This window comes from Lampetra planeri, chromosome 20 (assembly GCF_965212315.1).
Source record: "Lampetra planeri chromosome 20, kcLamPlan1.2.h2, whole genome shotgun sequence".
NCBI classification, from domain to species: Eukaryota; Metazoa; Chordata; class Hyperoartia; order Petromyzontiformes; family Petromyzontidae; genus Lampetra; species Lampetra planeri.
The window spans coordinates 624486-645378 of NC_136126.1; the positions used below are offsets into that span (position 1 = coordinate 624486).

Below are 20893 nucleotides of genomic sequence, written 5' to 3' on the forward strand. Positions count from 1 at the left end.
CGTCCCGGCGCGCACATGGAGATGTCCGTCTTCTACGTCGTCTACTTCATCGTCTTCCCCTTCTTCTTCGTCAACATCTTCGTGGCGCTCATCATCATCACGTTCCAGGAGCAGGGCGACAAGGTCATGTCCGACTGCAGCCTCGAGAAGAACGAGGTGGGCGCAGGCGGCGCGCGACGACGTGCCGTGAAACGTGGCGGCGTGTGACGACGTGTCACGACGTGTGACGACGTGTGACGACGTGTGACGACGCGTCACGGCGTGTGACGACGTGTGACGACGTGTCACGGCGTGTGACGACGTGTGACGACGTGTGACGACGCGTCACGGCGTGTGACGACGTGTGACGTGTGACGACGTGTGACGACGCGTGACGACGTGTCACGGCGTGTGACGACGCGTGACGAAGCGTCACGGCGTGTGACGACATGTGACGACATGTGACGACGCGTGACGACGCGTCACGGCGTGTGACGACGTGTGACGACGTGTCACGGCGTGTCACGACGTGTGACGACGTGTGACGACGCGTGACGACGCGTCACGGCGTGTGACGACGCGTGACGACGTGTGACGACGTGTGACGACGTGTGACGACGTGTGACGACGTGTGACGACGCGTGACGACGTGTGACGACGCGTCACGACGTGTGACGACGCGTGACGACGTGTCACGACGTGTGACGGCGTGTCACGACGTGTGACGACGTGTGACGATGTGTGACGACGCGTCACGGCGTGTGACGACGTGTGACGACGTGTGACGATGTGTGACGACGTGTGACGATGTGTGACGATGTGTGACGACGCGTCACGACGTGTGACGACGTGTGACGACGTGTGACGATGTGTGACGACGTGTCACGACGTGTGACGACGTGTGACGATGTGTGACGACGCGTCACGACGTGTGACGGCGTGTGACGACGTGTCACGACGCGTCACGGCGTGTGACGACGTGTGACGACGTGTCACGATGTGTGACGACGCGTCACGGCGTGTGACGACGTGTGACGACGTGTGACGATGTGTGACGACGCGTCACGACGTGTGACGACGTGTGACGACGTGTCACGACGCGTCACGATGTGTGACGACGCGTCACGGCGTGTGACGACGTGTGACGACGTGTCACGATGTGTGACGACGCGTCACGGCGTGTGACGACGTGTGACGACGTGTCACGATGTGTGACGACGCGTCACGACGTGTGACGGCGTGTGACGACGTGTCACGACGCGTCACGGCGTGTGACGACGTGTGACGACGTGTCACGATGTGTGACGACGCGTCACGGCGTGTGACGACGTGTGACGACGTGTGACGATGTGTGACGACGCGTCACGACGTGTGACGACGTGTGACGACGTGTCACGACGCGTCACGGCGTGTGACGACGTGTGACGACGTGTCACGATGTGTGACGACGCGTCACGGCGTGTGACGTGTGACGACGTGTCACGACGTGTGACGACGTGTGACGATGTGTGACGACACGTCACGACGTGTGACGACGTGTGACGACGTGTCACGACGCGTCACGGCGTGTGACGACGTGTCACGATGTGTGACGACGCGTCACGGCGTGTGACGACGTGTGACGATGTGTGACGACACGTCACGACGTGTGACGACGTGTGACGACGTGTCACGACGCGTCACGGCGTGTGACGACGTGTCACGATGTGTGACGACGTGTGACGACGTGTCACGACGCGTCACGACGTGTGACGACGTGTCACGACGCGTCACGGCGTGTGACGACGTGTCACGGCGTGTGACGACGTGTGACGACGTGTCACGACGTGTGACGACGTGTCACGATGTGTGACGACGCGTCACGGCGTGTGTGTATGTATGCACCGTACGTAGCAAACCCAGCTAATTGGAGGTGCAAGGGAAGGAGAAGAAACTTAACGACAAACTAGGACAAACAAAAGGACGACCTGTGACGACAAAAATGATGATGACGGTGCGCGATGACGACACGTGACGTTACATGATGACGTTACATGAGGATGATACATGACGTCGGCGATGACGTACCGCCCCGCCCCGCCCCCCCGCAGCGTGCGTGCATCGACTTTGCGATCTCGGCGCGGCCGCTGTCGCGCCACATGCCGGCGCGGCGAGCCGCCATGCAGCACCGTCTGTGGACGCTGGTCGTGTCCCCGCCCTTCGAGTGGCTCGTCATGGCGCTCATCGCCCTCAACACGCTCGTGCTCATGATGAAGGTGAGCCGGGACACTGCGGGGTGTGGGGGTGATAGAAGCGGTTGGCGTGCGGGGACACACGAGGGTGACGGTCGGGGGGGGAGGGCGCCTTGGGACTCGCCCACTCCCGGCCCCGACCGCTCGTCCCCTTGGTCACCACCCCTCAACCTTGACCTTTGCCCCGGCCCCAATGATGTCTCGTCGTGGTCCGCCAGTCCACCTGGCCCTGACCTTCTCCTTGACCTTACGTCCCCTCTCTGCATCCCTGCTCCGTCCTTGCTGCTCTGTCTGACCCCATCCTCGACCGCGACCACTACCCTCGACCGTGACGCGACTTCCACTCGTCGTTTACTCCCCGCCTTCCACCTCGTCTCCCCCCCCCCACCCCTTCCCCCCACGCAGTTCTACGGCGCCTCTAACGAGTACGAGCTGGTCCTCAAATACCTCAACGTCATCTTCACCATCCTGTTCTCGCTCGAGTGCCTGCTCAAGCTGCTCGCGTTCGGCCTGCTGGTACGTCCTCAACGTCATCGTCGTTATTATCGTCGTCGTCATCATCAACGTTATTATCCTCAACAACATCATCATCATCGTCAATGTCATCATCATCATCGTTGCCGTCGCTACGGACATTAAACTGGGCCGGGTGGTGGAGTGTCTTACGACACAGATTTGGCCGGATTATGATATGGCCTAACCCAGAAATCAATAGTGAATCAATATCATCGTGGTCACCGTCGTCGTCACCATCATTGCCATCATCGTCATCAAGATGAACATCGCGGGTGAGTGTGCTAGTGGGTGAATGGTTGAGCGGGTGAGTGGGTGAACAGGTTCTTATCTTAGCATGTAGGCAGGTGAGCAGACGAGTGGGTGAGTGAGTGGGCAGATGAGTGGGTGAGCATGTAAGCAGGTGGGCGGGTGAGTGATTGAGTGAGTGCTCACCACCTGTGCGACCTCACCACTTGCGCTGCACAGAACTACTTCCGCGACGCGTGGAACGTGTTCGACTGCGTCACGGTGCTGGGCAGCATCACCGACATCCTCGTCGACGAGTTCTGGGTGAGATCTCGTCACACTGCTCACGTTCCACCTCCTGTGCGTGGTGCCCGCCGCACCACCTTGACCCGCTGCACTGGCTGTCACGCCTGCAGAACCTTGTGCACGTGCTGCGACTGGTGACGCTGTGCGTGTGTGTCCGTGTGTGCCGTGCCGGCCTGCGTAGGTGCTACTCACTAAAAGCGCTTGCCCCAACAGCCTGCTAAAGGCTACGTGGGGGATCTTTGTCTTTGTGCGTGCAGGGAGACTTTGTGAGTCTCGGGTTCCTGCGCCTGTTCCGCGCGGCGCGACTCATCAAGTTGCTGCGGCGTGGATACACGATCCGCATCCTCCTCTGGACGTTCATACAGTCCTTCAAGGTACCCAATGCACCTACACGGCAACAACACTAAGTGGCGGGGTGATGTCACCACGGAGCCTGTGCCAGGCTAGGTGCACCATGAGGCCGCGTGAAGTGTCGCAGGCTCGTTGCTGGCAGGAGGTCACGGGCCAGACCCAGGTGCCATGGGTTAACAGATTGAGACGACTGGCAGATGCACCACCTATCACCTATCCTCCCTACTGCTCCAACTTGCTGCGTTGTAGCCACCCGGTGCTCCGGTCGTTGTTGTGAGCGTCCTTGCTGCATCCTCCGCTGTTGCTGGAGGGCGACTGTCTCCAACTGCTCAGTAGCGTTATTCACGAGCTGATATTGACACCGCTGGTACCAGTCATTGGCAAGTCCACTCGGCTCCACATTGTCTTGTACCACATCAGCCCATCTTCTGGTAAGGCAGCAGAGTCTTTAATGTCTTCTCATAGTGAGCAGCAATTACCAGATCATCAGCTGCGCTTCGAACCCGGGTCGCTGGGTTGGTAGCACAGGGCGCTAGCCGCTACACTACCGCTCCCCATATACAGACACACATACATACACACAGACACACAGATACATACATAGAGACATACATACAGACACACATAGATACGTACATACAGACACGTACATACAGACACATACATACAGACACACACAGACACGTACATACAGGCACATACATACAGACGCATACATACAGACACATACATACAGACACACACAGAAACATACATACAGACACATACATACAGACACATACATACAGACACATACATACAGTCATTCCAGGTGCGATATACAGGATTTTGAAAAAAATAGACCCGATTTGAAATCGCTATATCTCTGCAACCACGAACTGCCCATGAATGAAACTCTTCCCACTTGAAAGGGCGGGGCATAGAGAGGGCGGGGCATAGAGAGGGCGGGGCATAGAGAGGGCGGGGCATAGAGAGGGCGGGGCATAGAGAGGGCGGGGCATAGAGTTTCAAATGATTACTGCTCAATGCCTCTCCCAGCGCACAAACTGCCCCTAGCCTCAGTCATTCGCAAGACGTTGACCCCGCAACACAAGACGTTTTGCGTTCTGCAGTTCAGCGAGACTGAATCCGTAATTGCGGTGCAGCGTGCGTTTCAACGGCGTTTTGGCCTTGATCCGCCAATGTCTAAGAGCATTCGTCGTTGGTAGCGACAATTTGAGGAAACGGGCTGCTGTTTCTGTAATGGGAAGAGCACAGGGCGACCACGCAGCTCAGAGGAAAACGTGAGAAGAGAGGCGTTTGGGATGAATTCAACAATCGTCTCGATGTTGTCCGTACAGCAGGTGGAGGGCACATAGAGCATTTATAAAATGGTTAGTAAAATTTGATAATTCATTCAACAGTTTGTAACTTTTCGTGTAATTGTAGCATGTTGCCATCGTGAAATATACTGCTTTGAAATTGGGTTTATCTTTTTCAAACACCCTGTACATCCAAGCATCCTACCTCTCAAATCATCTCCCCAATTCTCCTCCCCCTCCTCTCCACCGCCCCCCCCCCCCACAGGCACTGCCGTATGTGTGTCTCCTCATCACGATGCTCTTCTTCATCTACGCCATCGTGGGCATGCAGGCAAGTCTGGCTCCTCTCTCGCGCCCGGCTCACTCGCACGGCTCGCGGCGTCATCGGAGCCAGCGGAGATGGGCACAGGACCTGCTCGGCACTTTCCTCAAGGCTATACGGGCACCTTTGTCTCTATCTCCGCGTGTGTACATGTGCGTGCATGTGTGCGTGCATGTGTGCGTGCATGTGTGCGTGCATGTGTGCGTGCGTGCATACACGTGATGGGCGCAGGTGTTTGGTAACATCAAGCTGGTGGAGGAGAACGCCGTCAGCCGCCACAACAACTTCCAGACGTTCCTGCAGGCGCTCATGCTGCTCTTCAGGTAGACTGCAGGGACGCGAGCTCGCCTGGGCACCCACCTGGGTTCACGCCTGACACCTGCACACTCACCTGACACTCACCTAAACACCCAACAACTAACCTGGGCACTCATCTGGTGCATGTGTGTGACGTGGGGGGGGGGGGTGTGTATGATGCGGTGCGTGTGTGTGATGTGGAGGTGTGTGTGTGATGTGGGGGGGTGTGTGTGATGTGGAGGTGTGATGTGGGGGGGTGTGTGTGATGTGGAGGTGTGTGTGTGATGCGGTGCGTGTGTGTGATGTTGGGGGGGGGGGTGTGTGTGTGATGTGGAGGTATGTGTGTGATGTGGGGGGGTATGTGTGATGTGGAGGTGTGTGATGTGGGGGGGTGTGTGTGATGTGGAGGTGTGTGATGTGGAGGTGTGTGTGATGTGGAGGTGTGTGTGTGATGTGGAGGTGTGTGATGTGGGGGGGTGTGTGTGATGTGGAGGTGTGTGATGTGGGGGGGTGTGTGTGATGTGGAGGTGTGTGTGTGTGATGTGGGGGGGGGGTGTGTGTGATGTGGTGGTGTGTGTGTGTGATGCGGTGCGTGTGTTTGATGTGGGAGGGTGTGTGTGTGTGATGTGGGGGGGTGTGTGTGATGTGGAGGTGTGTGTGTGATGTGGGGGGGGGGGGGGTGTGTGATGTGGTGGTGTGTGTGTGTGATGCGGTGCGTGTGTTTGATGTGGGAGGGTGTGTGTGTGATGTGGGGGGGTGTGTGTGTGATGCGGTGCGTGTGTGTGATGTGGGGGGGGGGGGGTGTGTGATGCGGTGCGTGTGTGTGTGTGATGTGGGGGGGGTGTGTGTGTGTGATGCGGTGCGTGTGTGTGCCGCGGCGGGGGCAGGAGTGCGACAGGCGAGGCCTGGCAGGAGATCATGGTGGCCTGCAAGTCGGGGCAGCCGTGCGAGGGCTACCCGGGGGGGCCGCCCCCCGACCCCACGGGGTGCGGCAGCGACTTCTCCTACTTCTACTTCGTCTCCTTCATCTTCCTCTGCTCCTTCCTGGTGCGCCTGCCTGTCCGCCCGTCTACCTGTCTACCTGTCTGTCTACCTGCCTACCTGTCTACCTGCCTACATCCTACATGTCTGTCTACCTGTCTACCTGCCTAACTGTCTGTCTACCTGCCTACCTGTCTACCTGCCTACATCCTACCTGTCTGTCTACCTGCCTACCTGCCTACCTGTCTGTCTACCTGCCTACCTGTCTACCTGCCTACCTGCCTACCTGCCTACCTGCCTACCTGCCTACATGCCTACCTGTCTGTCTACCTGTCTACCTGCCTACCTGTCTGTCTACCTGCCTACCTGCCTACATCCTACCTGTCTGTCTACCTGCCTACCTGTCTACCGGTCTGCTTGTCTACCAGTCTGTCTGCATATCACCCCATCAGTCTCCATATCTGTCTATCTACCTGTGAATTTCTCCACCTGTCCACAGTTTGGTAGCAATCTAAGTGCTTCAATGTCTGTCCACTGGTCTAGCTTTCTGCTAGTCTGTCTGTACGTTTGTCCAATTGTCCACATAACTACCCATGAGCCTGCATACCTGAATACTCGTCTAAATACTCGTCAAAATCAATCATTCACCCACATTTCACTCATCCACTCGCCCACTCGTCGACCCTTTCATTCACTGTTTCATCCGCCCCTACCCCTCCCCCACCCCATTCTCCCACCCCCGTAGATGCTGAATCTGTTTGTGGCCGTCATCATGGACAACTTTGAGTACTTGACCCGGGACTCGGCGATCCTGGGCCCGCACCACCTGGACGAGTACATCCGCGTGTGGGCCGAGTACGACCCGGCCGCCTGGTACGGGGCTTGCCACCGTAACCACGGCAACCACTCGCTCCCGGCAGCGCTTTCGTTGTGTTCACACGCTCATTGCCATAACCAATGGCAACGTGCCCGCTCAACGTAGCTACAGGAATACTCGCTCGGGAATCCCCGTAACCACGGCAATGCGCGCTTCGGATTCTCTGTAACTGCAGCAAATACATACTTCTATGCATGTAACCACAACTGCTCACTCACCGCAACATCACCACGGTAGCCATGGTAACCGCTCGTTCACTCGCCACCTTAACCATGGAACCAGTCCTCACCACCATAGCTGCTGTAGCCCAGTCACAACAGTCGCAGCAACGGCAACCGCTCTCTCACCACCGTAACCAGGGCAACCTGTCGCTAACCATCGTAGCTATGGTCACGGCACCTGCGCTCACCACCCCAGTGTCACCAGGTGGCTCCCCGTCCCCAATGCGGTTCTGTCTCAGTCGGAGAAGCATGGCAATGGAGGGGGGCTCTGCCCCCCATCCAACTGTCGCTGCCCGACTCTCTCTCCCTTCTGTCACTCTCTCTGGTGTTCTCCCTCTGCATACCCATCACGAGCCATGATCATTCCACTGCTGGATGAAGGCCACCCCAAGCCAGCTAGTCTTGCCCGCCACGGATCATCGTGCCCTTCCAGCGATGACGTGTTCCTGCCCGAACCCACCTACCTTGACGAAGGGCCATCGCCCAAAACGTCGCCTATTACATACGTTTCCTTGTAAGTGGCCAGCGTTGTGGACGAGCGCGCTGGGTTTGGCGTCACGGAGTCCCGAACCTCGCCCTCCCCGTCGCGGCGGGCGGCGCGACCGTAAACTCCCCCAGTCGCTGCTCTCTCCCAGCCTGCACTCGCTCGCCCCACCGCGTAGCGCCACCGCCGTGACCACCCCGTTCCCTGTCCCACGCCTCACCTCTCCCATTGCCCAGCGGACTCGCCGCACGTCATCTTTGTTTCGCTCACTGACCTCACCGTCTCCTCACCACCCACGCCATCGCCATCTCCTCACCTCCCCTCACCCCTACTCCCAATTACCTCCCACCCCCTTGGCCCCTCCCCTTCCACCCCGTACCCTTCCCCCACCCAATCCTCTCACCTCCATAGCCCCCCCCCCCCCGTCTCTTCCTCCAACCCGGTGTCTTGTGTCTAACCCCCCCCACCCCCCACCCATGCCGCCCCCGCCCTCCTCCTTGTCTTCTGTGTCTGCCCTCTCCCCTCTTCCTTGCCCCCCTCTCCCCCACGGACCCCGTGGCCCCCCAAGCGGTAGGATCCCCTATGGAGAAATGTATCGTGTGTTGAGAGCCATTCTGCCCCCCGCGGGGCTGGGCAGGCGCTGCCCGGAGAGAGTCGCATACAAGGTCGGCCCCGTACCCCTTCGGACCTCCTCGGACCCCTTCGGACCCCTTCGAACCCCCTGGAATCTCCTTGAACCCCCCCCCACCCACCCCCAACCACGCACCCCACCCAGCAGCGCTTCCCCTGGCGGTACGGCGCTGGGTCCGGGGGGTGAGTGCGCGAGCCAGGGGGTGAGCCAGGGGGTGCGTAGAGGGGCTCCCTTGCTGGGCCCCCCAGTGGCAACGGGGGTTCCTTCAGGGGACCCAGCGCCGCGCCTCCCCCGTGCACCTAAGGCAGTTTCCTCCCCTCCCCCGTCTCCCCCCTCCCCCCCACACAGGGTGACCCCCCGACCCGCCCCCCACGCCGGGGTCCTTAACCCTTAACCATCTGCTCTGTTTGATCCCTCTGCTCCCCTTCCCTATCCCCTTGCTCCCTGGGGGCAATTTACCCGACTTATCCTACACTGCTCCCATCGCCCTGCCCCCCCAAATCCCCCCCCCACCCCTGCCCCCGTCTCCCACCCACAGCGGCCGTATCTCATATCTAGACATGTATGAGATGCTTAGGCACATGTCACCTCCTCTGGGTCTCGGCAAGAGATGTCCCGCGCGCGTGGCCTATAAGGTACCAAACTCCTGCATGACCCCCTTGTCTTGCTGTACCCACTCCCCCCCTAGCCCCTCCCCCAACCCACGTTGGCGATTCTAGGGGTTCCAGTGTAGGGTACAGACGCATTAGAAGCGTTCGGGTCAGATTCCACGATCCCGGCTGCTTCAGAACGGCCGAGGATTGCCGCTGTGCGTGCGGCGCTGCTGGCCCGGATTGCCGGCCAAGCTGGCATACGTCGTCGTGGATACGCGGCATGGGATTGGCCGAACATCCCAATGTAGCACGACCGTTCTGACAAGAGGCTCTTGAGACTCAATGGGATTTTGCCGGATAAATGAATGAACGGGACTTTACAATCGTTGCGATTAATGTAGGCATGCAGCGGCGTAGCTATGGAGTGAGTGTGCAGGCGGTGTCATTGCACCAGGGCCCACGTGCACGAGGGGAGCCAGGCGCTGGGCTAGGAAGAGAGGTGGGGGGAGAGCGGCAATGTGCCCCCTCCTCTATGAATGGAGGACGCCACACGTGGCCAGCTGTGTTGTGGATGGGCAGGGAAGTAATCTTGTTCACTCGTGGGTTGGGGGGTACAGACCCCCAGGGTCCCCATAGAATCGTCACTGTGTGCTTCGCCGTGCCTTGGCTGTGTGCTCGTGGTGTTGTATTTGATGGATTCATGTGCCCCCCCCCCCATTTTCAATCCCCCCTTCTCCCTCCCCTCGTCCCCCCAGCCCCCTCCGCCCCTCCCGTTTTGCGTGGGACTCGGTGTTCAACCGCCGACATCTGCTCGTGTGTGTCACGTGACGTGAGCTTTTGATGGACATACGGAAATAGAAATCCGTGGAAGTTCCGTACCAGCCAGCGCCTAATCCTACCACCACCACTGCAGTTGCCACGTGGTTACAGCCATTGAATACGATTGTACAGTCCTTGTAGTTGCAAGCCTCGGCTGTGTGTCTCGGGCCCCCTCTGGAATGATTTTAAAGACTTGGTTAATTATACTGCACAGTCTGTGGACGAAACAGAGAAACGTAGAATTATGGCACTCAAATAACGTGGCAGTGACCTCACTCGTGCACACGTCGATGAGCTTCCGCGGATTTTTATCACGTTTCTGGTTTTGACAGTTGAACAAGTGAGTGGGGGGAGGGGCAGGGGGTGTGGGGTGAGAGGGGGTGGGGGCGGGGGTCTCTGCCCCCCCTTACGACCCCACGCACGTGCACCGGTAATTGCGCTGCCCCCCTGGCACGTGGTCACGTTGCCAATTAATGCAAATTGACTCGACCCCACACGAAGCGATTATATCATTATTACTAATTATTATTTAACACAGCCATTGTATCCAAAAGGTAAAGTAGCTATCAAACTTCCCGATGGTTAGGGGCCGTCCATAAATGACGTCACGAACCTGGGGGGGGGGGGTCAGACATTTGTGACGAGGGAGGGGGGGGTTTGAGAAATGGGACGTCAAATGCGCAACTTTAAATAATTTTAGACAACACGTTCTACTTAATCGAATAGACTTTTTTAATAAACGTTTTCCCCTACAACATCAGAGTGCAGCGCCACATTAAATACGCACTACAATGACAATAGATTAAAGCAATTTGAAGCATGTTTTATTTTCAAAATGGAAATATGGTTTTGGGGGGGGAGGAAGGCAGAGTTTTGTGACGTCATATTTGAGGGGGGTCTAACTTTTTGTGACGCCGTGTGACGAGGGGGGGGGGTCAAAAATCGTCCAAAATCGCATGACGTCATTTATGGACGGCCCCTTACAGAAAGTCTGATCCGGTGTCCACTGCCCCCCCCACCGCATGGAGCTGTTTGTGGGACATCAGCAACTTTGTCTCCCGTTCAACTCTTCTGCTCTCACCCTGGACTCGTGATACGAGCAGAGGGCGGGGCTACCTGGGTAGTAGGCGGGGGCTCTCGACCAGTGGGAGGGGCTACCTGGATAGTAGGCGGGGCTACTTGGGAAGTGGGCGGGGTTACTGGGAAGTGGGCGGGGGCTACCTGGGAAGTGGGTGGAGTTACTGTTAAGTGGGCGGGATTACTTGGGAAGTGGGCGGGGCTACTTGGGAAGTGGACGGGGTTACTGGGAAGTGGGCGGGGTTACTGGGAAGTGGGCGGGGCTGCTTGGGAAGTGGGCGGGTCTACTTGGGAAGTGGGCGGGTCTACTAGGGAAGTGGGCGGGGTTACTTGGGAAGTGGGCGGGGTTACTGGGAAGTGGGCGGGGCTACTTGGGAAGTGGGCGGGGTTACTGGGAAGTGGGCGGGGGTTGCTTGGGAAGTGGGCGGGGCTACTTGGGAAGTGGGCGGGGCTACTTGGGAAGTGGGCGGGGATAGTCGTGGAGTGGGCGGGGCTACGTAGACGTGGGCGTGGATATGTAGAAGTGGGGGGGCTATGTAGAAGTGGGCGGGGCTATGTAGAAGCGGGCGTGGCTATGTAAAAGCGGGCGTGGCTATGTAGAAGCGGGCGGGGCTATGTAGATGTGGGCGTGACTATGTAGAAGTGGGCGGGGCTATGTAGAAGTGGGCGGGGCTATGTTGAAGTGGGCGGGGCTATGTAGAAGTGGGCGGGGCTGCTAGTTCGCCAGCCTTCCCAAAGACGTGGCCGCTTTACCCGCAGGCTGAGGGGGGCTCCTGTGGTCGTCATGGTTTTGTGCGGTTGTAGTCAGAGGTGGGGAACGCAGGTGCACGTGGGGGGGGGGGGGGGTACACCTGGAAGTAGACCTGAGTATGAGTGTGCACGTGTGAGAGTGTATGCGTGCCGGTGCGTGTGAGTGCGTGTGTGGGTGTACATGTGTGAGTGTGCTCGTGCGTGTACACGTGCCGGTGCGTGCACACGCGTGTGCACGTGTGTGCACGTGTGTGGGTGTACACGTGTGAGTGTGCTCGTGCGTGTGCGTGCGACCCACAGCGGCTGGTGCGCATGAACATGCCGATCGCGGACGACAAGACGGTCCACTTCACCTCCACGCTCATGGCGCTCATCCGCACGGCGCTCGACATCAAGATCTCCTCTGGTGGGGGAGGGGTTGGGAGTGCTGGATGGGGTTGGCGATGATTGTGGAGGGTGCAGAGCACAGGTGGTGCATCTGCCAGTCAGTCAACCCATAGCACCTGGGTTTGTCCCTGACCTCCTGCACCTAACCTGACACATTAGTGATCTCCTGCCAGTAGCCAGCCTTCGACACTTCATGTGACGGCCTCAACGTGCACCTAGCCTGGCACAAGCGGCGTGAAGTCACCGCTAATTAGTGGCGAACAGCGGTTATTGATGATGGTAGAGGTGGTGATGGTTGAGGGAAGGGGTAGTGATGGGGGCGGTGATGGTGATGCTGCTGTGGGTGGTGATGAGGGTTGTGGTGAGGGGGGGGGGGTGTTGCTGGAGGTATTTAACGTGTGAAAGTGAACCAGCAGAGAACCCGCACAACGCCCACAAAGAGACAGCACTCCAAGGTCCACTGAGATAGGTTCACGACCCCACTGGCTCTGCTGCTGCCAGCACCTGGAAAACAAAACAGCCGAGCGGGTTTGGAGTTTAACAATTACCTCCGTGTTCCACCAACCCCCGCCTCCAAATTCCGGGACGGCAGGCACCACCACCCACCACCACCAACAACAACCACCCACCCACCCACCCACCACCCACCCACCAACCACCACCACCCACCAACCACCACATCCACCACCACCACCCACCAACCACCACCAACCACAACCACCACCCACCACCACCAACCACCACCACCCACCAACCACCACCAACCACCACCCACCAACCACCACCCACCCACCACCACCAACCACAACCACCACCACCCACCATCACCACCCACCACCAACCACCACCCACCACCCGTCTCAGAGCAACTGTCGTCTTTCCTTGCAAATCTGAACCCCTCCGCCCCGTGTCTCTCTCCTCACTTCTCTCCCCTCCTCGCCCGCTCAATTACCTCAACCACCTCGTCCCCTCCACTTCATCAGCTGGAGGGCTGATCCAGCAGCTGGAGGATCTGGAGTTGCGCAAAGAGATCTTGACCGTGTGGCCCAACCTCTCCGCCAAGACCTTGGACCTGCTCGTGCCCACTCACCCGCGTGCGTCTCCCCTCCGCCGCGTGTCTCCCAGTGTCTCTCTGCCTCACCGCGTGTCTCCCAGTGTCTCTCTGCCTCCCCGCGTGTCTCTGTGTGAGTCTCCCTGTGTGTGTGTTCGTGTCTCCTCCACGTGCCTCTCCATATCTCCCATCTGCGTGCTTCCTGTGTGTTTATCAGCGTGTCGCCATGAGAATGTTTCAGTCTCTTTTGTCCGATGTCTCTGAGGCTACCTATGTCTCCATGTCGCCTCTGTCTCGACACGACAAACCTGTTTGGTGTTGTGTCCCTCCTCGTCTCATTCACTGTGTACACGTGTCTTGACGTTTCTGCGTACACACTCTCTCCCCCATCACCTCCACCATCCTCTCATCACCCCCCCCGTAGCGAACGCCCTCACGGTGGGCAAGGTGTACGCGTCGCTCATGATCTTCGACTTCTACAAGACGAGCAAAGCGCGACGAGCACAGGGCGCGGCCTCCCCGACTCACGCCGTGCGTGTACACGCACACGCGCACACGCGTATTCGTACACGCACACGAGTACTCGCACGTGCGCACGCACGTGCACACGCACACGTGCGAACGCACACATCAATATAGCACACCTATGAACACTCCAATCCGTGTACACATACGACCTCGTACAGACCCACACACACACGTGCACACTTGTTACACACGGACACGTTCACCAACACTCCCTCGCCCCCCCCCTCCACTGCCGCCCCCACCAGGGCCGCAACTCGTCCCTGTTCCACCGCATGGTGGGGGCCGTCACGTCCCCCCAGGGCCCCGCCCCTCACGTCCCCATCCCCGCCGTGCGCTTCCAGGAGCCGGACTCGGACGACACGGGGGCCCCCCAATCTAGCCTGTGAGAGCCCCCCCCCCCTCCTGAGAGAGACGCGGGCACGAGAGAGACGCGGGAGTGAGAGAGATGCGCGAGTGAGAGAGACATTCGGGAGTGAGAGAGACGCGGGAGTGAGAGAGATGCGGGAGTGAGAGAGACGCGGGAGTGATAGAGACGCGGGAGTGAGAGAGACATGCGGGAGTGATGGAGACGCGGGAGTGAGAGAGACATTCGGGAGTGAGAGAGAGAGACGCGGGAGTGAGAGAGAGAGACGCGGGAGTGAGAGAGAGAGACGCGGGAGTGAGAGAGACGCGGGAGTGAGAGAGAGAGACGCGGGAGTGAGAGAGAGAGACGCGGGAGTGAGAGAGAGAGACGCGGGAGTGAGAGAGACGCGGGAGTGAGAGAGACGCGGGAGTGAGAGAGACGCGGGAGAGAGAGACGCGTGCGTGCTGTGTTTGGCGAAGGTGCCCGGGCGAGTCGGGCCTGCGTGCCTCGCCCTCCTGGGTGACCCAGCGGGCCCAGGAGATGTGCCAGCGCACGCGGCCTCACACCCCGGACTGGGGCCGCGGGAGCGAGGCAGCCGGGGGGCCCGGGGAGCCCCCCACGCAGGTACCCCCTTCCCATCAGCCCTTGACCCCCATCGCACCCCGAGCCCCCCCCCCCAATGTATTCCCCACCCACCGCCACCCTCGCCCTCCGAGACTCACGCGTGCACGCGTGGGCGGATTTGGGGTGCATGCAGTCATTGCGGTCATTGGCACGGTCATGGCAAGGAAGCGTTGCGTGTGAGTGTGTGTACGTGGTCGGGAGCGGTGGCGTAGTGGTTGGCGCACTGTGCTACGAGTTCGATTCCCGCCCACCAACAAAAACAGTGACGAATATTTAAATCGGTCCTGGGGCCTCCCTTAGGTCGACTCAGCCTTAAACGAATTTCCTGTACAGTCTGTAAACAGCAGTATTAGGGTGCCAAAGGCCGCCCGGGCGTGGTGCTGACCACCCACCCCCTCGTGTGCCTTGCTAGCCTTAATAGGTGCTCGCTAACAGCACTTGCCTCAACAGTCCGTCAAGGCTATAACGGGGGGTTCTGTGTCTGGCACGTGTATGTTGTGTGTGTGCATCGCAGTGAGTTGCAACGCACCGCAAATACCGAGCCACCGACGTTAGAATCCTGAGTATGTGTCCGTGCACCAACGCATGTGACTCGCCACCTCCCTCCCTTTGCCTGATCCCCCTGCCTGTGTTCGCCCTGCACCCACCCCTGCTCCCCCTGCTCCCCTGCTCCCTGTCCCCACAATGACAGCTGGAAGCCATGGTGCCCCTGATTGCTCGCACCGCATGCTCCGAGGTGAGTGGCCCATGGGCAAGTGTCATCGCTGCTCCCTCTCCCTCCCTGTGTTGGGAGCATGATCCCCCCACCCACCCCCTTCCACCCCCATACCCACCAACCCTGACCACACCTCCAGTGGAGATGGTGGTGACACAGCTGTGAGTGTGTGTGTAGGGAGCGGGAGTGTAGTGTTTAGCGTGCTGTGCCACAAACCGAGTTTGATTCCGGCTCATGGCTACTAATAGCAGTGACTATTATCTGAAGCCGTCCTGAGCCTTCCCTAGGTAGACTCAGCCTCAAAAGAGTACCTCGTGCGGTGTGTAAACATCTCCACTGGGGGGGGGGACAAAGGCGGCCATGCGTGGCACTGGCCCCCCATCCCCTCGTGTGCCGTGCCAGCCTTCATAGGTGCTTGCTAACAGCACTTGCCCCAACAGTCTGTTAAGGCTATACCGGGGATCTTAGTCTTTTTGTGCATGCACAGGTGTGTGTGTATACAGGCGTGTGTGTGTATATATACAGGTGTGTGTGTGTGTGTGTACACAGGTGTGTGTGTATACAGGCGTGTGTGTATATATACAGGTGTGTGTGTGTGTACACAGGTGTGTGTATATACAGGTGTGTGTTGCCGGACGGGCAACGCTGTCGTGGACAGTGCTGTGGGGGGAGGGTCAATTCCGATTGGCCTTTCCCTTCATGTTGTTTGTAACCACCACAGCAGCCAAATGGGGGCTCTGGACGGGTGCGAGGGGCCGGTAACCCCTCCACCTTCAATTAATTACCACTAAACCACGACGGCAAATTTTTATATATAAGCTTGTGCCGGAGGCCCCGGGAGGTCAGGCGTCTATGACGTCTCCTGGCCAAACCCCATTTGGCAGAGCCAGGATACTGAATCCTTACCCTCGGGGCTCCTCCAGAAACAACAAAAACCACTACGTGTGGCCACGTGGAATGTTCGAACGCTCACTGCGGAGGAGAGGCTGCCACTCTTCTGTCGGGAGCTGGACCAGTACCGCCTGGATCTCTGTGGTATTCAGGAGGTCCGGTGGACCAGCTCTGGCTCGTGCCACCATGAGGGATGGACAGTCCTCTACTCGGGGCAGCGGTGTCAAGATCGGCCTCTGTGGAGGAGGCTCTTGAAGGACGCTACTGAGTAGTTGGAGGCAGTCACCCTCCAACAACAACGGAGGGCGTAGGAGCGACGCGCACAACAATGAGCGGAGCACTGGGTGGCTAAAGCACAGCAAGTTGGCATAGTAGGGGGCACAGGTGGTGCATAAGCCAGTCGTCTCAGTCAGTCGACCTGTGGCATCTGGGTCTGCCCCATGACCTCGTGCCAGCAGGCGTTCAACACTTCATGTGGCCTCAAGGTGCACATAGCCTGGCACAGGCGTCGTGGTGACGTCACCACTAGTTAGTGGCGAATGGCGGTTGTTGTTGTTGTGGTATATACAGGTATGCTACGTGTGCCCGTGCAGGTGCTAGGTGTGAGCGAGGTGGATGGGAGCAGTGACCAGGAGAGCGAGTACTGCCTGGCGCTGGAGCACCAGGGCCTCGCCTCCTCCATGCCGCGCCTACACCACGCGCACGCGCAGGTACGGGCGCACACGCATGGGCAGTAGCTCCCCCTGGTCCCTTTTGATCTCCCTGATCCGCCTGATCTCTGAACTCCCCTCCCCTGCCCCCGCCCCCAGCTCCTAGGGGACCCGAGCCCCATGAAGAGGTCGATGTCAGCGTTCGACCCCACAAGGCTCCGCCTGCGCGACCTGGACCCTGCGAGACCCCGCTCCACCCTGGACCCCGCGGACCTGGAGCCCCGGGGAGAGGGAGTGGGGGGGGGCGGCGGCGGAGCAGGAGGAGGAGGAGGCAACGCGTGGTTGGCGGAGCGAACGTCGAGGCAGACGCGGCGCTCTCGGAGCCGGCACAGGCTCAGCGACAGCGCCACAGGTTCCACCGCGAGCCGCGGGGTCACGCCGACATGGCAACGCGAGGGCTTCTGTTTCAATAGCAGCAATAATAGCGGCGGTGATGATGATGATGATAACAATAAGTGCTAATAATTGAGTAGGAGTGGTATTCACGCTGTCAGTCTCACAGCGCGTGGTGAACATCACGCAGGAAAGCGCTTGCTGCTGCTGTGCTCCACAGACTCTGTTTGCAGCAGCTCCACAGGAGGGGGCATGTTCTTGCTGTGTGTGCGATCTCAATTGAGTCGTCTGCTGTGCAATTCTTCGAATTTGGCAAATTTTTTCCCCGTGATGCCGGCGCGCGACGGCCGCCTCGTTTTGCGTGGCGTCAGGGCCCTGGCTTGAATGCCTCAGCAACTCAACCTCCCCTTAAATCAACATCTCAGCCGCTCCAATACCCCTGCTGCATTCTGGATAGAGTTATTGTAACGACTACACTGGAGCCGTGTTCACAGTCGATTAACAAGCAATGCACACGGCCTTTGGATGTGACCGCTTGTCTGTTCATCTCTCCCTCCAGCCAGCAAAACCTTTTTGTTCATAATGTAGTATAATTTGAATAATTTTAACTTGTAACGCTCCACCAGACAATAGTCTCTCGCTCTGGAAGAGAGAGAACAACTTAGAGGCACGAGGGGAAACGCAGCTGAGCGGGAAGGCAGTAGCCGGTGATACCAACAATTGCCCAAGCTCTGTGGTCTTCTATATATGAAGATATTTTCAACCCTTTAACGAGTGTCTACATGTGGCATGAAAGCAGAGCAAGGGGTGGAACAGATTAGTCCACATGTTTGCTGTACTGCATTCTCTAGAGCCAGGGTACGGCACCTCCTCGACGCCCATCTGTGCGGTGATCCACCAACCCTCGCCGCCTCCACAGCGCTGGATTATAGGCCACGTGCCTCCACCACTCAGCAAAGTCAGGAATCGGTAACCGATTGTAGTGGAACGTGAGTCGCGATTGCACCGATTGGCGCGCGTGATCGTACAAACCGCATGACGGGCTAAGTCACGGCAAAGTACGTTTCCCCTCGTCTCTCAGTTACAAGGTAATGGCGTCGTTCTGCAATCGCTTTATCGCATCCTTGTCATGAGCAGAGGATTCAAGGTCGTGTGACCAGTAAGCGTGGTAGTAGTAGCGTGGCAGTAGTAGCGTGCTATTACTAGCGTGATAGTAGTGCCGTGGTAGTAGTGCCATGGTAGTAGTAGCATGGCAGTAGTTCCGTGGTAGTAGTAGCGTGGTAGTAGTATCACGATGAACGTTTATCTCTCCCGACCTTCTTGGGCTCCAGACCGAGGGGCACCGAGCGGGCTCAGGGAAGAGGCGAACCCCTGCGTGTGCGGGGCCCCGGGGCCCCAGCCCCCCTCGAGAGAGGTGTGTGTGACGGTGGGCGACGAGGAGGAGGCAGTGGAGGTGAACGAGATGGAGAGCTGCGTGGACGTGAGCCCCGACCGGGCAGGACGGAGCGGCACGGGAAGGTGAGTGAGGGACCCGGCACATAGCGAGTTACGACATGATAGCAATGTCGTAAGTTCCATTTACGCTTTCAGCTACGATTGTAACGGAGAGCGTTACAATCAGGCCTTAGGTATAATGGCACGTGAGTTCCCCTATCACACAAACTAGAGGCTCACCATGGAGTCCCCTGTTGTGAATTTCCCTGTTTGCCCACCCCCTCTCAGCGTTACGATAGTGTTCGCAGAATTAAGAAGCATCTTATGAATGGTGCCGAACACGGTGGGTGAGAGGCATCGCGGTGGAACGGGGGATCCTATTTAATTGAATGATCACACTCTCCCTGTCCTCCGTCTCTCTCTCGTGTCTTCTTTCCCCTCTCTCCCATCGCCTCCCGATGTCGTGTGATGCCAGGCGAGAGCGCTTGAGCTGAGGTGAGTGCAGTGCGAAGATCACTCACCCACGCGACACTCATGTATGTGCACACAATGACAAAGATCCCCCGCGTAACCTACACAAGCTGTTGGGGCAAGTGCTGTTAGGGAGGAGTAGCACCTATGAAGGGCGACTCCCGCACCTCCGATTAGCACGGTTGGCTACGTACGGTGCGAAAGAAGCTCAACATACATACACGGGTGGATGTTGTGCTAGCACCATGCCCGGCCGCCTTTGTCTCTCTAGTGTTGATGCTTTGCACACCGCACCAGGTACTCCTTTAAAGTGGAGAGCCGACCAAAGGGAGGCCCGTGGCTGGTTTGAGATGTCACTCGATGTTAGCCGTGAGCGAGAATCGAACCCAGGTGACCGGGTTCGTAGCACAGCACAGCGCTAACCACTGCAACACCACTCCCCATCAAGCAGCAGGACACAGGCAGCACACACGCGCAGACACGTGACATGGAGATGTTCTCGCTTTGTGATCGCTGCTCATGTTGGTGATGTCATCAACATTGGCCTCCTCTCATTCCCCACAGGGGCAGTGGACCCCATCTCGAGGGGAGGGGCGGGAGGACCTGGGAGGGAGGGAGGGAGGAGGGGGAGGACGACCCCTGAAGAGAGAGGGATCCGACCCCCCTCCCTCCCCCTCCCCCACCGACCCCGCTCAGGGACCCCTGACTCCTCGGGTCACAGCTGGGGTTACGACCAGGCTCTAGCCCTTCCCCGTGCTTCACGACCCTGAGAAAACATCATCATCGCCGTGCGACGGATAGGCACTGTCGTCACGACGACGGGGGGCCTGAGCGGACCAGAGGAAGATTCGCAAACGAGAGGAAGAGGTGTGGAAGAAGCTAAGAAACAAACTCCGGGGACCCCCATAAAGGGGACCCCCCCTCACTTTTTGTACGACGCGTGCAAGGATATCGATGTTTTTAGTCGGTGAAGCAACAATAGTAGATGGACACTTCTTCTCTCGCAAGCATTTTCCCCTCGGAGGGAGCATGCAGCCGCCTCGCAGTCCTCCATCTTCCTCAAGCCTCGCTTGCCACGGGCCACGTCGCTTTGGGGGGGGGGGGGGGGTCACGTGCTCCCCTCGGACCGCCCGGCGGCCACACGAGTGGCCGAACTAAGTTAAGAGTCTGGGTTACAGGGTCGTGAGTAGAGCCTGCAGCCAAAGGGCCAAGTCTAGGGTTGTGTTGTGGTGGCTTAGAATCAGGGCTAGATTCATAGCCCTAGCCCAGTTTAGCCTCAAATGAGCTCTACCTCTTTTCCACTGTACAAACCGAGCCACGCTGGGGCTATGGTCGAGCCAGCCCGGCGTGGCTCAGGTTGTTTTTTTCCACTGCTGAACCCAAACTGTGTTCAAGCGAACTGACTAACGCAAAGCACGCCGAGAATGACTATGTCCCCGCCCCTG

At 58.5% G+C, this 20893-nt stretch overlaps 2 protein-coding genes across 3 annotated transcripts; both read left to right on the forward strand.

Moving 5' to 3' along the window:
* The first annotated feature begins 15 nt into the window (after window positions 1–15).
* LOC144724191 (voltage-dependent P/Q-type calcium channel subunit alpha-1A-like) lies at window positions 16–5523 on the forward strand. Its single transcript, XM_078603107.1, has 6 exons — window positions 16–156; window positions 2070–2234; window positions 2616–2726; window positions 3192–3275; window positions 3515–3631; window positions 5175–5523. Exons 1-6 carry the CDS (start codon window positions 16–18, stop codon window positions 5451–5453), a joined length of 897 nt encoding a protein of 298 aa, XP_078459233.1. The 3' UTR covers window positions 5454–5523.
* Window positions 5524–6425: 902 nt separating this feature from the next.
* LOC144724223 (voltage-dependent P/Q-type calcium channel subunit alpha-1A-like) lies at window positions 6426–20058 on the forward strand. Of its 2 annotated transcripts, XM_078603166.1 has the most exons (13): window positions 6426–6514; window positions 7255–7382; window positions 12262–12367; window positions 13332–13442; window positions 13824–13930; window positions 14173–14309; window positions 14750–14894; window positions 15586–15630; window positions 17094–17210; window positions 17310–17562; window positions 18875–19061; window positions 19453–19472; window positions 20013–20058. In XM_078603166.1, the coding sequence occupies exons 3-12, from the start codon at window positions 12274–12276 to the stop codon at window positions 19469–19471; spliced, it is 1215 nt and encodes a 404-aa protein (XP_078459292.1). In that variant the 5' UTR covers window positions 6426–6514; window positions 7255–7382; window positions 12262–12273; the 3' UTR covers window position 19472; window positions 20013–20058. The 2 variants fall into 2 exon arrangements, with proteins under 2 accessions (XP_078459292.1, XP_078459293.1); XM_078603167.1 differs by lacking the exons at window positions 6426–6514; window positions 7255–7382 and having other exon boundaries at window positions 12119–12367.
* The last annotated feature ends 835 nt before the right edge of the window (window positions 20059–20893 follow it).

Excerpts from the sequence above, each read along its gene's own strand:
- LOC144724191 (XM_078603107.1), top strand. The coding sequence starts at position 16 with ATGGAGATGTCCGTCTTCTACGTCGTCTACTTCATCGTCTTCCCCTTC. Across the intron at positions 157-2,069 it reads GCAGCCTCGAGAAGAACGAG|CGTGCGTGCATCGACTTTGC; the intron begins GTGGGCGCAGGC and ends GCCCCCCCGCAG. Across the intron at positions 2,727-3,191 it reads TGCTCGCGTTCGGCCTGCTG|AACTACTTCCGCGACGCGTG; the intron begins GTACGTCCTCAA and ends TGCGCTGCACAG.
- LOC144724223 (XM_078603166.1), top strand. The coding sequence starts at position 12,274 with ATGAACATGCCGATCGCGGACGACAAGACGGTCCACTTCACCTCCACG. Across the intron at positions 14,895-15,585 it reads CCGGGGAGCCCCCCACGCAG|CTGGAAGCCATGGTGCCCCT; the intron begins GTACCCCCTTCC and ends CCACAATGACAG. Across the intron at positions 17,563-18,874 it reads GCTCAGCGACAGCGCCACAG|ACCGAGGGGCACCGAGCGGG; the intron begins GTTCCACCGCGA and ends CTTGGGCTCCAG.